Below are 14,371 nucleotides of genomic sequence, written 5' to 3'. Positions count from 1 at the left end.
TCTCTTTTACACACTAGGTCCATTTTAATGACTCAATGTGTATAAATTCCTTGTATTTGAATGCAACAATCCAAACTGTTTTAGTCTTCCCTCCTCCACCATAGCTCCATCTCTTTGACAGAGTACCAACCAACAATCCAGTGTCTAGAAGCCCTAGTGACCCACCTGGCTATGTAACGGTTGAATGCGCTCCCCTCAAGTCCCGGGCTGGAGGATGTGGACAATGTGCCAGACTTGATGCCCTTCTCACTCCCCTCCTCCGAGTCCAAGTCACTCCTGCCCGTCTCCAGCAGGCACTTCTTCAGGATGTTGTTGCGGGATTTGTAGGTTTCGTACTCCTCCATCCTCTCCTCATCCCGGGAGTGCTCGTCCCGAGGGTAGTCCTCCAGCGGCGGGCTGATGGCAGAGTTGCTGGAGCCCGAAGAGGTCGAGGCCAACCCTTCCAGGACAGTGTAAGGGGACAGACCCTCACCCTTGCGGAGTTTGGACACATAGTAGTCGTACTTGCTGGGGCCACCGCTCTTGGGATCGAGATTGAGAGCAGCAGCGGCGGCGCTGCTAGCAGAAGCTGCAGCCGCTGCTGCCACCGCGCTGTAGTCAGTCCGGCCAAAGCCGCTGTTCTCTAGGATGGCTGCCTCAAGAGCCTCCGCCTCAGCATCCTCCTTGGAGCCATTCTCATTGCCATGGCCACCGACTCCGCCCTGCTTTAACTGTATCTGTTGGCTGATGATATCACGGATACGCTGCGAGGCGCTGACCTTGCGGCCAATGATCTTGTTGATGGACTGACCTGCCTTCAGTTTGCGGATGTAGCTGTCATACTTTGAGACCCTCAAGTTCGGTACATCTTTCGATATACTCTCACCTGAGAAAAATAACATGAAAGACGAGAATGGATAAACATATACACACAAAACTCAAAATGAAAATCAAATCAAATGCTTGCATGCAATAATTTTACCCCCTTGAAATACACAATATTTTTATCAACATAAAAACTGATGGTCATATCGCCTCACCTGCTTCAAGTTTCTGGATGAAGTAGTCATACTTGGAGAATCGTTTGGTCTCAGCCCGGTCCCCAAGCTCCATCAGATTCCTCATGAACTCTTGCTCCTCTATCAGCTGCTTGACCGTCTTGCCTGTGGCCATCCGTGGACTGACCTTCCCCTCTAGGTGGGCTGCCAGCACCCCTGGATGTGGGGCCAGGAGGTCCGGGATCACACCCCCCTCTGATTCCCGCATCATCTCCAGGTGGTCACGCCCACTGGTCCTTGGCTGGGTGTGGTCCAGGTCTGGATGCTGGGAGGATTCCTGGTTGCCAGGGAGACCATCACCATGATCTTGATGGCTGATGAGGGCAGACTCTTCGGCTCTTAGCTGCTGATGAAGGGCAGCAAGTTGCTGCAGGACAGTGTGGCTGGGAGCAGCTTGCCGATCTCCTGCTTCCCTCATCATTGATGTCTCCTGGAGAATGAATCAGAACCAAACACCCCAAGATGACAAAACATCTACATGTAAAGCAAGAAGAAAACTCACATGTGTGTCTATCTTATGGGATGGCAAACATAGCACCGATCATTGATGAAAGAGTCTTAGGAAAACAAGCAGTTCTTTTGAACAATTTCCAGAGAGAGAGACCACCACCATAACATCATTACCACAACAGAATCTCCATCACCACTAACACCACCATCACAACATCAGTTCTTTCACCAGCAACACCATTGCCACATTACCATTGCCATCACCAACAACAGCTGTTAGCATCATGACAACAACATTACCACAACCAACAGCATCAACCCTGCTACCACATCATTATCACCATAACCATCTTGACACCATTTCCATCGCACCCACTTTGCGAGATACCTCTTGAAAGTGACAAGATTGCTGCCCCCAAACCACGCCCGCCTATCCAAGGAAGACATCATTCTCACCTTCGACTCGGAGGAATTCCCTGACGAGTGTTTGACAAAGGCTGAGGAGTGGGGAAGGCTTGGTCCTGGGCCTTCGGACTGGTCTGGACCATCGGACGTTCCTTGACCACTTTGGGACTGAAACCTCTGTAATACCGATGCTCTCCTCTTCTCCGCATGGCGTCTCTCCAACTCAAGGATTCGTCCTGGGCAAATTAGAAATGAGCAATGTAATGCATTAAAAACAAATCTATCAAACTTCAAACTACTTTTCACTGATGTTAAGTACTCTGTAATGATAACTACGATAACAAATCAATAATTATGCAAGTGATTGAGTTACAGTATAACATGAAAATAATTGTGATGATAACAATGAAGCACAACACATAAGAGGTTCAACATCAATGAAGACTACTATCACAAAACAAATGATGACTGCTTTCATAGAACAAATGACGACTACTTTCATAAAACAAATGATGACAGTGAATATGAAAAAAGAACCACAAATATTATTTCCAGCTGCTCTCTGAATACTGTCTAAACTGAACTCTTGTCAGATCTGAGTTTTTTTCAGCAAGACAAATGACATTATGAAAGTACTAACTCATCATTTCATTCTCCTCAGTTGTCACTTTTAACATCTCTTTCGTGTACCATACTTCTCTTTGATGCACTCTGTGGTTATAAAACATATCTTGTTTCAAAGACAAAGGTAAAGATCTAGGATCTGACAAAGCTCTAAACTAGCACTGTCCAGGATTGAGGAAATCATATTTGAAAATGTAGTTTATTATGCACTGTCCCCTATGGTGAAGAAAAGTAGAAACTTGCACGTAAGTAAAGTTCTGAGCAACAACTTCCGTGTTGTGTGCTGCTCAAAATCAATTTAGCCTAGAACTGTAACCCAACTATTTGTATATAAATGTTGACAGGGCAGAAAGTACAAATGTTGCCCATCTGTGCATTCCTTTCTCACGATTAAGCTTTTGCTGAACATCTTTTCAAAACCAGGGGATTAGTTTACAAATGTACACAAAAGTAGAGAAATACTGCCCACTTGTACAATGCACATTCAGATAGCAGTACTATCTCCCCCATAAATGCTTCCATTCCTGAAGAAAAATCATTGAATGTGTTGCACACAAGAAAGTGAGATGCACAAGATTAACAATTTGTAAAAAGAATGACCAAGCAAAATTTCCATTGTCAGCTGACATACTAAAACAAGAAAAAAGGCCAATTCTAAGGCCAGTCTTGGGATCGTACGTAAATTAAATGTATACATTTATTGACTTTATCTTAAAATCTTAAAAATTCATGTACCAAGTTGGTAACTTGTCCCAATCTGCTGTGCCATGGAGTATATCATGCCATGAACTGTGGAATGGGGGGGGGGGGTGGGTCTGAATCATTCAAAGTGCCTTCATAGGTTATTATCTCATTCAAAATTTGGGTCAAAAGTTGTCTATCTCTGCTCTAGTTCTCCTGCTTGGCAGATTGCCAGGTTTTGAGAAGCCCCCAACGAGAGACACCTCATGAATGTCATCTCGTCACATCCTCTTCGCATGGCTAGTGGACAAAAGCTATGTGTGGGCCAAATCAATCAATGACAGATTTCATGGGTGACGAGTCACAATCTACTTCATATGCAAATTGAGGGAACGGGTCGCTTGTTTGCAATCTGCATAATCATTGCATAATTGTGATCACCAACATACAAGCAAAAAACACAATATATCCCACTTACACTGCATGATCTGCAGATTTTTTGAACACAAGATTCTACATCAACACTGCAGGGAACTCATTAAATTCACTGCCATTTTCATCATAATTGTGCAAATTTTAACATTTGTGCATAAAATGCTTAGATCCAGTACAGTTTTATTGTGCATATTCTGTTCTTGTTCACATTTTTTTCAAAAACAATTTCTAAAATCCTTACTTTATTCCAAGCATGTACTTGTGGGAGGAACGTACTATCACCTCTAACCTTTTTGGTATAGACAGAAAGAAAAACAAGCTGGATCTTCCTAGGTAATCACGGAAGATAAGCAAGAGGAATCTTGGGGAAATCTTTCTTTCTCCTGGACTAGGATGACACACACTAATCAGCAAACTGTCACATAACACTGATGATGAAGGAGTGGTTTACGCCCTCATCAAAACCGGCGTTTCCAACCCCGAAATCCCCGTCCGGAGAGCGAGCGGGCAGTGTGATGACAGTCATAAGATGGCGGAAGATGGTCTTGCCGAGTGGACGGAAGATTGTGCCATCCGAGAGAGGATTGTTAGCCCGATAATCTAATTACCTTAAAAGGCTGTACGCACAATGGCTGTCATGCAGCTCGATTGAGAGGGAAATTTGGCTTGATAAATGAAAATGGCAAAATTTGGCTCCGGGCTGGCTATATTAAATATTTGGATTTATTTTCTTTTCCATGTGGAAGATTAAATTGGATGTTTCGCCTTGTGAGGAGAAATGTCGTAAGAGCTCGGCATCCTACGACGCAGCATCTTGGGATTCAATTCAAGATTGAGACGAAACACAAACATTTATGAAACCTTGCGTTTTTCGTAGTCCCCACAGTTGATTACTGAAAGAGACAAGCAGATAAGCTTCCTTTATTGAATTGGGAGGGGCACAATTGAAATTAACTGCTTGTAAGAGGATGTTTTCATTTTGCCCGTAATTTAGACCCGATTGTTTTATTTTACAAATGTAATTATGTCGAGGTAATAAAAGAGGGCAAATTCAATTAGTGAATGGTGGCAAAATACTCCTTTCATTGCTGCGTCCCTCAGCAGGCCAGCCGGAAAATGTTCAGCCTGGACTCTTCTATTAGGATAAATGAATAGCACTGATGAAATTGTAATTCTGCATAAAACAGAATTCAGCACCATGTAGCTTTCCATATCAAGGACATCCTACTAGTTCAGAGTTTTGTCCGAGGCTGAAAAGCGGAAATGGTTTAATAATGCAGTCTTCAATTTACTTCACGTTTCTCTTTATCATGAAAAGAAAAAAAATGCACCAAATACAATATGGTCTCACCTCATAAAAATACATGAGGAAGCAAAAAGTACAAAAATAACCCTCAAGACACGTGAGCCAATGGATAGCTCGTGGGCTGACTGGAGATTCTCATTTGAGAAATAATTTGGGCAAACTCGGGCTGGTGTTCTACTCTCAGAGAGCGCTAAGAGAGAGACTTGAGAATTGGAGTGAGCCACGAATGCAAGGCCTGTAAGGCATGCCCAGAATTTGGCCGCCTCTTTCTCAAGAGCACTCGAGAAGCAACTTTCCATGAATCCCGCCGATCATTTAAAATGCAATCATCCCAAAATTGCATTTTTTAAAGAATTATAATCCGCAAGGAATTCTAATATCATCAAACTGGTATTATCGGGGAGGCCCCCCTCCAGGGGCAGGGGAGCAGGTGACTGTTTAGTGACTTTTTGGTGCTGTGTAATATCTACGTGCACGCTAGGATATGCCCAGGACCGCTGGAACTTAATTACGCTAGCATGCATACACAATAATTTCAATCACGTTATTTTTGTCGCTGGATCACCACAGGGGAATTTCAGCGGGCATAGATTTTCCGCACAGCGCATATTTCAAATGATCTTTACACTTTACATAGTCACAAATTCTCTTGTAATTTTGACGTGCGTGCCTTACATTCGCCAAAATTTACTCCACTATTCGAGCTCGGTTGAAATAAAGTGAGCCCTGATACAAGCCTTGCACTAAAGAATGTCTCAGGAATTTGAAGTATTTGAGGCATTCAAGTGAATTTCTGACATGGTTTCAATCCAACGCTCAATACTTTCTTGCTCATATCACCAATAACACAATCAGTCTTCATTCTATCAAAAATAATACACATCTCGAAGACAAGAATGGGCAACAACTGCTATGGTTGATATCCTTCAATTTCCTATGCACATCAGAGCTGAAAATCTGAAATTGCTTAAATGCCTCACATTCTCTAGCAAAACTATCCGATTCGGGCTTCAATCAGGCTGGCTATTTACAACTTGAATTCCAGCTGGGGTAAAGAGAGACGACCTGAACTCTCGGTACATTCCAACAGTGTATTGGCAGCATAAGCGGGGAATAGAAATATATATCCTGCAACGGTATAGTCGTTCCACATGTGTCTTGCTTTGTTTTTAATTTTGATGAAGTGTTTGAATGTAATCATAGAATGACATCCCCTTCTTTTGGCCCCTTGTGATATTTCACTTTGCTCTACCCTTACCAATGTCACCCCCCCCCCCCCCCCCCACCAGTGCTTTCCCCTTCACTACCAAGTTTGCTGGTGATATCTCCTTTCTTTGATTGCCTTTGCAGATCTCCCTGATCGGGAGTCTGCTTATGGAATTCACCATTCACCTCAAAACTTTGGTAATTGTTCTAAATTACCGGGGATCAATGCTGCAATACCACCAGCGGGTGTGTGTTATCTGCCAGCGATGATGCATTAAACATCACCCCAAGAATACAGTTGAGGGCAATGATGTTCATTAATGCACAGGCAGCTTGGGTGATGAGCAAAGCATGCATCATCGTCATCCCACCCCACCCCCTTTCCTCTCTTCATCTCTCTCTGGTAACCCCCCCCCCCCCAATCCACATCCCACATTTCTGTCTGCGCGGCTAAGCCTGCGCTAATATCGAATTGGTTTGTATCAAATTCCAAATTTGGCTTGCGCCGGTTTTTAGCGCGGCTGTTAATGGTGAAGCCAGGGGATACACACTCGCCTTGTTTGCGTTTGGTATTACTCGTCCCGGCCGGTACGAAAAGGTCAGAAAAGTCACCAGGTGAGAAAGGCAATCTTCCCCAGCTCTCACAAATCAAAGTTTCATGGTCACCTATGGGAGTCCACGACCCTGTGGGATGCCATATTGACATACATGCAGTAGGGATGATTACTGGATACAATCCCTTTCCTCCCAGCATAAAGTCGTCCGTGAAATCAAGCGAGGGCACCTCTCATCTCCTTCTAAGAAAACTGTGTCATTATCATTTTGAAATATTGTCAAGAAATTCTGACTCATTACGGGACCACAGCAAGAAAAGACACACACACACACACGCATAAATAACGGACGTACACTTGTAAGAACTGACATACAATATCATCAACATTGAGACCTGTCCTCTGTTTCCTGTATCAAACAATACCTGATACTCATTTCTGGATATTGAGTTATGTATGCATTGGTTCTTTGATATCTAGACACAATGGCCCGAATTCACGAAGGTGGTACAAATGAAACCATGGTTTAAACCATGGACAAAAACCATGGAGCGCCAAGTGTCGCATGGAATATTTCGTTACGAAATTGGTCATTTCGTCGACAAAATGACCGTTTTGTTTAAACGAAATTATCATTTCGTGGATGAAATGTTCATTTAGTTACAAAATGCTGTCATTTCGTTACAAAATAATCATTCCATCGATGAAATGACTGATTTCGTAACGAAATATTCCATGCGAAACTTGGCACTCCATGGTTTTTGTTCATGGTTTAAACCATAGTTTCATTTGTACCACCTTCGTGAATTCGGGCCTAAGTGTGTGGCAATTTTATCATTGCTTTTCTGGTGCAAATATTGATTATTCCAGTGATTTTAAATGCTTATGACATTGGTGATGACCATGATAATTGCAGCAATGTCAACTGTGGAATAATTACATACCGAGGACAAGAGCGATACCAGTACAGTAGCAAATGTAATGATAACAAAAATGAAAATGAAAGATAATTACTATGAACCAGTGAATAATTTGTAACTTAACAATTCAGTTTTTGCTCCAGTGTATAGATTTTTTTGAAATAATAAGCAATTGATTCATTAACATTCATTTGACCTTTAGGCCATCAATTGTTTGGGAGTCTCTGATCAGATACACAAATACGAAAACATGAAAGAATTGATTTCTGCTCTGATTTGAAAGAGGTTCCCTTATCTCCCGAAGTTTGGCGGAATCCACTCTCTGGAGGGAAAATGGATGGATGCTGGGGCAGATAGGTTGAGCCTAATTAAAAGTGCTCACCAAGTTCAATTTGACATTAAAGGAGGCTCCGTTCTCCTAAGTTTCAGCGGTTACACCGAGCCGCCCGGAGAGGACTTTTTTTTAACTCAAGTTGTGTGGCTTCATCCATATCGAATATTACACGCCCTGCATCCCTGCATGCTGTATAAACACACAGCGCACTTGGATTTGTCCAATATTTCAGCACAGACTAAGGAAAGATAAGATTTCACAATTTCAGGGATGTTGACCTAAATTATTCCCCTTAATGAAAGAAACCCGAGCCTGAATTTAGTAACTCGTATTACGTGCAGGAAGAGAGGAAAACTTCTTTCTTTTTCTTTTTTTCCTACTTTTTTCTTCTCTAGAAGTCTTAGGAAGGATTTCTTAATTAGATAGACAGAAGGTAGATCAGAAGTAAGGAACACCATTTCTCTCTAGATTGTTTTCAAGTCTCACATTTTCCCTCAAACTTATTTTGTGGCTTTTTCTCTTATCAATTTGCTCAAAATCTGGACAGTTTACTGGATGATTAATGCCGTAATTGTGTGGCTGAAGAACACGAAATGCCCTTGATCAATTTCTGCTAATTCAGATGACACTTATGCTATGTGACAGACACTTTCCATGTTGACTCTTTAACGGTGTCAGTTCACCTGTCTCTCTTATTGCTATAAGCTATGTTCACTGTGATGAGCCAACATAAATAAAGACACGCACATTTATGTCGCATTAGAAAATATACACAAGAGTTGAGGTGAGAAATATATGAAAGAAGACATTTAGAAACTCACTCAAAAAGACTTTAAAACAAAGAAATGTGTGCTTTTCTTTTTGAAGAATGAAATTTTGTGGAATTCTCTTTATACAATTTTCTTAGAACATTCTATATATATCACAAACTGGGATAGCAGTGTTTTTATCCAGCAATAACTGTGTAGAAACTTTAAAAATTCGTAACTTTTGAACTGATTGTTCGATTTTCCTCAAACTTTCATTAATGTGTTCTACTAATATTGCTGCATTCATTCAATCCACATGCTCCATAGCTCACATGAATATTTCTCTTTGTTAACAATCTTTCAAATTCAAATATTAATTGTAAGATTTGTTTTGCACAGCTGAATGAAACCAGATGCTCAAGTGTTTACAAAAAGCATTTATATATATTTAAAAAAAGGCATTTGCTACTATTCTACATTATTCTCTATAACTCTGTTGTTCCTTGGAGAGACTCAAACCTATTCGCAGTGCAAACATGCTAATAATACGTTCACATGGAAGGGCCTACAGTGATTTCAAGCTGTGCTTTACGCATTGTGCATTTTAGGAGATGGCGATACGCCATGGGTGGAGAATTTAGGGAGGTTAGAAATGACTCTAGGGATGTTGACAAGACTAGCAGACATGGTAGAACGTAGTTAAGAAGGGCACACAACCTGCAAGTCAAGCTGGTCTGTACAGGACTGTATCCATACTGCGTGGTACAGATTACAGACATTCCATTCTAATATTTGTGCATCTAAACTTATCTGGCAGCATAGCATACTATGAAGCATAGATGGTGAATGCATACAACTATCAATATCCAACCAGCACCCATTTTCACTTTCAAAATGAAAAAAAAAAAAAGAAGAAGAATAAGAAGAAGAAAGAAGAGATCTGAAATTAACACACATGTACTGGCATTATTCAACTATGTGAGTATATTCTTACTAAGACAGATCAAATTTCAGTATAATTTCTTTTAAGAAGAATAATAACAATAGCGGTACATGCGAGAACAGTTGTTCAGGTAGTCCTACAACACTTACTCTACCAACAGATCGTTCTAATGCCTATACCTGTATCGACACTGAAATGATAGAAAATAGGGTTGATGATATCGAAAACATTGACAATATTTTGTTAGCCTTGTCTTCATTCTTTCAAAGCACTGAAATATTCAGAAGAAATGATATGATAAAACATTGCACTCCACACATCTTGACATATTCAACCCATTTGCCTCCTAATATGACAGAAGAAGCTGAAAAGATGCAGAATAAAAAAAAAAAAAAATCCTTGTTTAATAATTGGATGACACTGGGGATTTCTTTTCCCCCCATCTATGCTGCAGCCCTGTGTACCTCTGTACAGGACATGTGTGAATTTTCCACATTATATTTCCTTTTCCCACACTATGGGAGTAAAAAGAACAAAAAGGATCCTGACAGTACCCCTCCCCTCAACACTCTATGGAAACCACGGCAACAATGAAACGGAGCCAACATCTACAGTACGCCACTGTGTGTAGAACGAATGCAAAAAACAAGCCATTCAACGGGTGAATACCTTACTGCCTCATGGCAACCAAAAATGGCTGCAGTATGAAAGCACTCAGTTGCTATGGCAATGGGAATCAACAAACTGACTTGGGGGTAGGCATATTATTGGTTTGCTGAATTGGGCATGTGCACATAACACACAAAGAGCCAGTGGCTTTTCTCTGTGTTACATAGAACCAGCCATACATACCTACATGGGTGCATGTGAGAATACACAATGGGGCAGTTGTTTGCTCTACTGCATTGTTCATTTAGAGAAAAAATAATATGCTGTCTGTACAGATTCACTCCCTTTTCTGGCTCACGAATCCTCAGGTAATCTTGTGTAAGTTATAATCACACAGTATTTAACAAAATCACTCCATAAGCTCTATTTTCTTTTTCCCTCAATTTGTTACCCCAGGCTTGTCATGGGGAAAATGTGCAACTGCCAAAATCCATCCATTTTTAAAAACTTATCCTCACATGAGCATTTTGGAACTCTTGCATGACTATACCAATTGTACATTTTTATTTTAGAAAGATATCTTAACCTCAAGAAAACATCAATTCATGACATCATTTTCTAGGTACAACGTAAACTGAACCTCAGTGGCATATCATTTTGTGAATTTGAGAAAAAAAAATCCACAATATCTGGCTTTGATTTTTTTTTTCATTATCTAGTTAAACTGAACCTTAAGCCATATATTCCTTTCTAGATTTGAGAAAAAAATCCACAATATCTGCATTTATTTTGCCAGAGCAGTAAATAATATACCACACTACACTGCTATTAAATCAATCATTAACATTCGCATAATTACAGTATTGGGGCTGTCATCAAGCAATTCCACTCTGGTGAGACAATGATAATGGATAAAATCATCAACAGGAATATCATTTCCCTTACGTCTGTCACTAACCATTATACCAAGCCATACATAGCGGATGATAGCAAGGCAAACAAGCCCTTCATGCCCATAAAATAGCGCTCAGTCCTTGTGAATTTCTAATAAAACTGATGCTGTATGGGAAATCCTGATTGGACATCGCCAGGGGTGATAAAATATTCTGATGTCACTATGAACGGAAATAATGACTTTCATTTTGATTAAGCCAGGTTGCTGTAGCAACGGTATCTGAGTAAATGTCATGGAAATACCAAGTGTGCATCTATTTTTTGCCGACGAGGTGTGACATTGTTTTGATTCCTGATGAAAAACAGTGTTCATAGTCTTTGTCCTCATACCCACCCCTACAGCCTGCCTCCAAACATATTTTATTGGGGAAACTGAAGGTTGTTGTCAGAACCTTCCCATCCCTGAAGATATTGCCAATATTCCCTGCAAAATCCTGGCATTTAAGGGCTTTATATAGGCCAGATTGCAAAGGTTTATCCCTTAGGTATGAATTCTAAAAAAAATTTATTGAATTTGATAATCAACTTAAGGGGACAGTGCCTACAGAACAGTTGGAGCAATATCTGTAATTAAATTTTTCAGAAAATGAATTTTGGAAGTCTTTCATTCCTGAAGGTTGAGGCATTCCATCATAGAAGACAGTTTCAGGAAATTGATATTATTGCTATCATATTCTCTCTATTTTTTTTTTTTTTTTTTTAGTGGGTAACATTAAAATGAAAATATCTTCAGGACTACCCCACTCTCCCGTATGCAATAAATCTGCAGGTCTGTTATTACCTCACATTATTCGATGTTTCAAAGGGAAATTACCTACTTGGATGAAAATACTGGTTGTAATAAATAATTTTTGTTACAAAATTTTGTAATACGTGTTTTATGTGCACTAGTGCATTTATATGTAAATACCCAAAACGGGATCCAGTTGAGTAATCTTTCAACATTAAAGTAAATACATAAAAGCGATATGATTACCATTGTTATGCCTCAAACCTGAAGTGCATCTGTGGCATTGCTTTTTTATTTTCCTTTTTTTGGGGGGGGGGGTGAGAAGGGTTTACACTCACTCAAAGAAGGAGAGTGATACTGCAGTGTACATGATTGAAGACTACAAGAGGAAATTTGAAATACAGTGGACTCCCTTTATAACAAAGTCCTCAGGATAGGCAGTTTTCCTTCGTTATATCTAAATTTTGTCATAACCGAACAAATAAGCAACAAAAATACATACATTGTAGAGTGGATAATCATGCGGCCTGAATTTTTACTTCGTTGTAACCAGAATTTCGTTATAACCGTGTTCGTTATAATGGGAGTGCACTGTATTTGTCACCTCGCTATTCACAAAGTCTTTGTTACTTACTGATGTGATCCAACGGTAGCTCCTCCTCCCTAGCTCCGCCCCCTTCCTCCATGTAGCCGTACATCCCAAGGAACTCCTTCATGGTATCCGTAGCATACTCCTTGACTGCTTCCAACCCATCCACATCATAGGAAGTCGTTGGAGCTGTCTGCCCCTCCTTAATGGAGTGTGATGATGTCGGAAGCGGTGATGATGATGATGATGTTTCCACAGCAGTCTCCTCCTCCTCCTCTTCCACCACCACCTCCTCCTCCTCTTCCATTTCTCCGTCTTCCTGAACATCTACCTTCTTCATTTCCTCATCATGACTCCTTGTTTCTACCTTCTCTCCATCCCTCTCGACCGTCTCCTCCTGCTTGGCTACCTCGTCTCCCCGCTCCTCCACCGCCGCCTTCACCTGTTCACTCAAACTTGGTCTCCCTCGCCTCCTCCTGGGTTTCGACTCCTGTCCCTGAGGTGCTTTGCCACTCTCGTCAATCTCACATATTACAGCACTCGTTTCTAACCCTTCTTCGATTTCAGTTCCGTGTTCATTGCACCAGCTGCGTTCAGCATATTCCATTATTGCTCGTGGATCGTAGGTTGCCTCTCCGGGAACCTCCTCTTCATCTGAAAGCCCAGTTTCGTCGTACATATGTACCTTGTAGCTGCTGCGGACGCGTAAGTCGTGTCCGGCAACCTTGTAGGCGGACATCTCTGCCGCCGAGGAAGAAGAAGGGGCATCGTGTCCTGTTTTATTGCCATGATTTGCTTTTTGATTAGTTGCATGCGAGTATGGGTTAATTTGCATAGATACATTGTCATCTTCATGGTTGTGTTCCTGAGTATTGTCATATGAGGTGGTATCGGGATCTTCCCGATCCTCCTCCCAATGTTCTAGTCCGTTTATCTGGTCCTCTGGCTGTGAGTCCACCACACCACTGTCCAGACTCTGGTCACAGTCTTGGTAGCTGTTAACCGAGCTACTCTCCCAGTCCTCTGGACTATCAGGCTGGGCTGTTACCCTGGTGAAGCACTGCCTCGATTTCCTCTTGCTGGCTCCACTCAACACCTTGGGGGAACTGCACCTGCTGTCCTCACCATCCCTACCGGTGGCTCGGATGGCATCTTTGTACTCCGGTAGCTCACTATCTCGGTAGCCGTTATTCTCTGTTGCCTGCAGCATTGGCAGTTGAGCACTAGTGTCCCGTGTGATGCCTCCATTGTGGAGAGCTTGAAGATTAGTTGCTCCACCATCGGGCTTGCATGCTTCCCTGCCCTCCTGTGTGTAGCTACGCGAGTCGCTACCACACGGAAGGGTTGCTGTGGGACACTGTGCCTCCTGTGGTGGGAGGCCCGACAAGCCCTTCTTCAGCTTGGCGCATATTGCGTCAAGTTTGAGAGTGTTCTTCTGCATGGTGTAGGAGGAAGAGGAGGAGGAGGGAGACAGATATTGAAGAGTTCTCTCATGAGGCTTGGTCCTGGCTAGCTAGCTTTCCCAGCATCATCTGTAAGGTTGAGATAAAGCAAAAACATGTCTTTCATATTTCTTATCCAATTCTTTCAAATCTCCTTTGCTGCACAATCAGAACTGGTTTATACTTTTGAAACTTTCTTGACATGTGCAAAACTTTCGAGGCCAATTGTATTAAACAGAGAGCAAATCGCACAAGGTTAGTGGAATAGTACTTGAAAAAGCTCAAGAACACACTGTCACAACAAAACCAGCCCTTCCATGTACTGACCCTTCAAGGTTGGGTGACAATAATCATAATACTTTATAGAATATTCTTTCACATACCCATGAGAATTCACAATCCA

General features: G+C 41.6%; 1 protein-coding gene across 2 annotated transcripts in view; it reads right to left on the bottom strand.

Annotated features, from left to right (window-relative positions):
- The window catches only part of LOC140239260 (uncharacterized), a 29,443-nt gene extending 15,399 nt beyond the window's left edge, over positions 1 to 14,044 (bottom strand). For both annotated transcript variants that reach the window (XM_072319136.1, XM_072319137.1), the window contains exons 1-4: positions 12,572 to 14,044; positions 1,944 to 2,128; positions 1,020 to 1,467; positions 166 to 865 (exon numbers count right to left, since the gene is read on the bottom strand). In XM_072319136.1, the coding sequence (XP_072175237.1) occupies positions 166 to 865; positions 1,020 to 1,467; positions 1,944 to 2,128; positions 12,572 to 13,967 (2,729 nt within the window). In that variant the 5' untranslated portion in view covers positions 13,968 to 14,044. The remainder of the gene's footprint in view (positions 1 to 165; positions 866 to 1,019; positions 1,468 to 1,943; positions 2,129 to 12,571) is intronic.
- Between the last annotated feature and the right edge of the window lie 327 nt (positions 14,045 to 14,371).

Source organism: Diadema setosum, chromosome 15 (genome assembly GCF_964275005.1).
Source record: "Diadema setosum chromosome 15, eeDiaSeto1, whole genome shotgun sequence".
In the NCBI taxonomy this organism is placed as follows: Eukaryota; Metazoa; Echinodermata; class Echinoidea; order Diadematoida; family Diadematidae; genus Diadema; species Diadema setosum.
The sequence above is the reverse complement of the archived record's forward strand: the minus strand, read 5'-3'. Positions and strand labels throughout refer to the sequence as shown.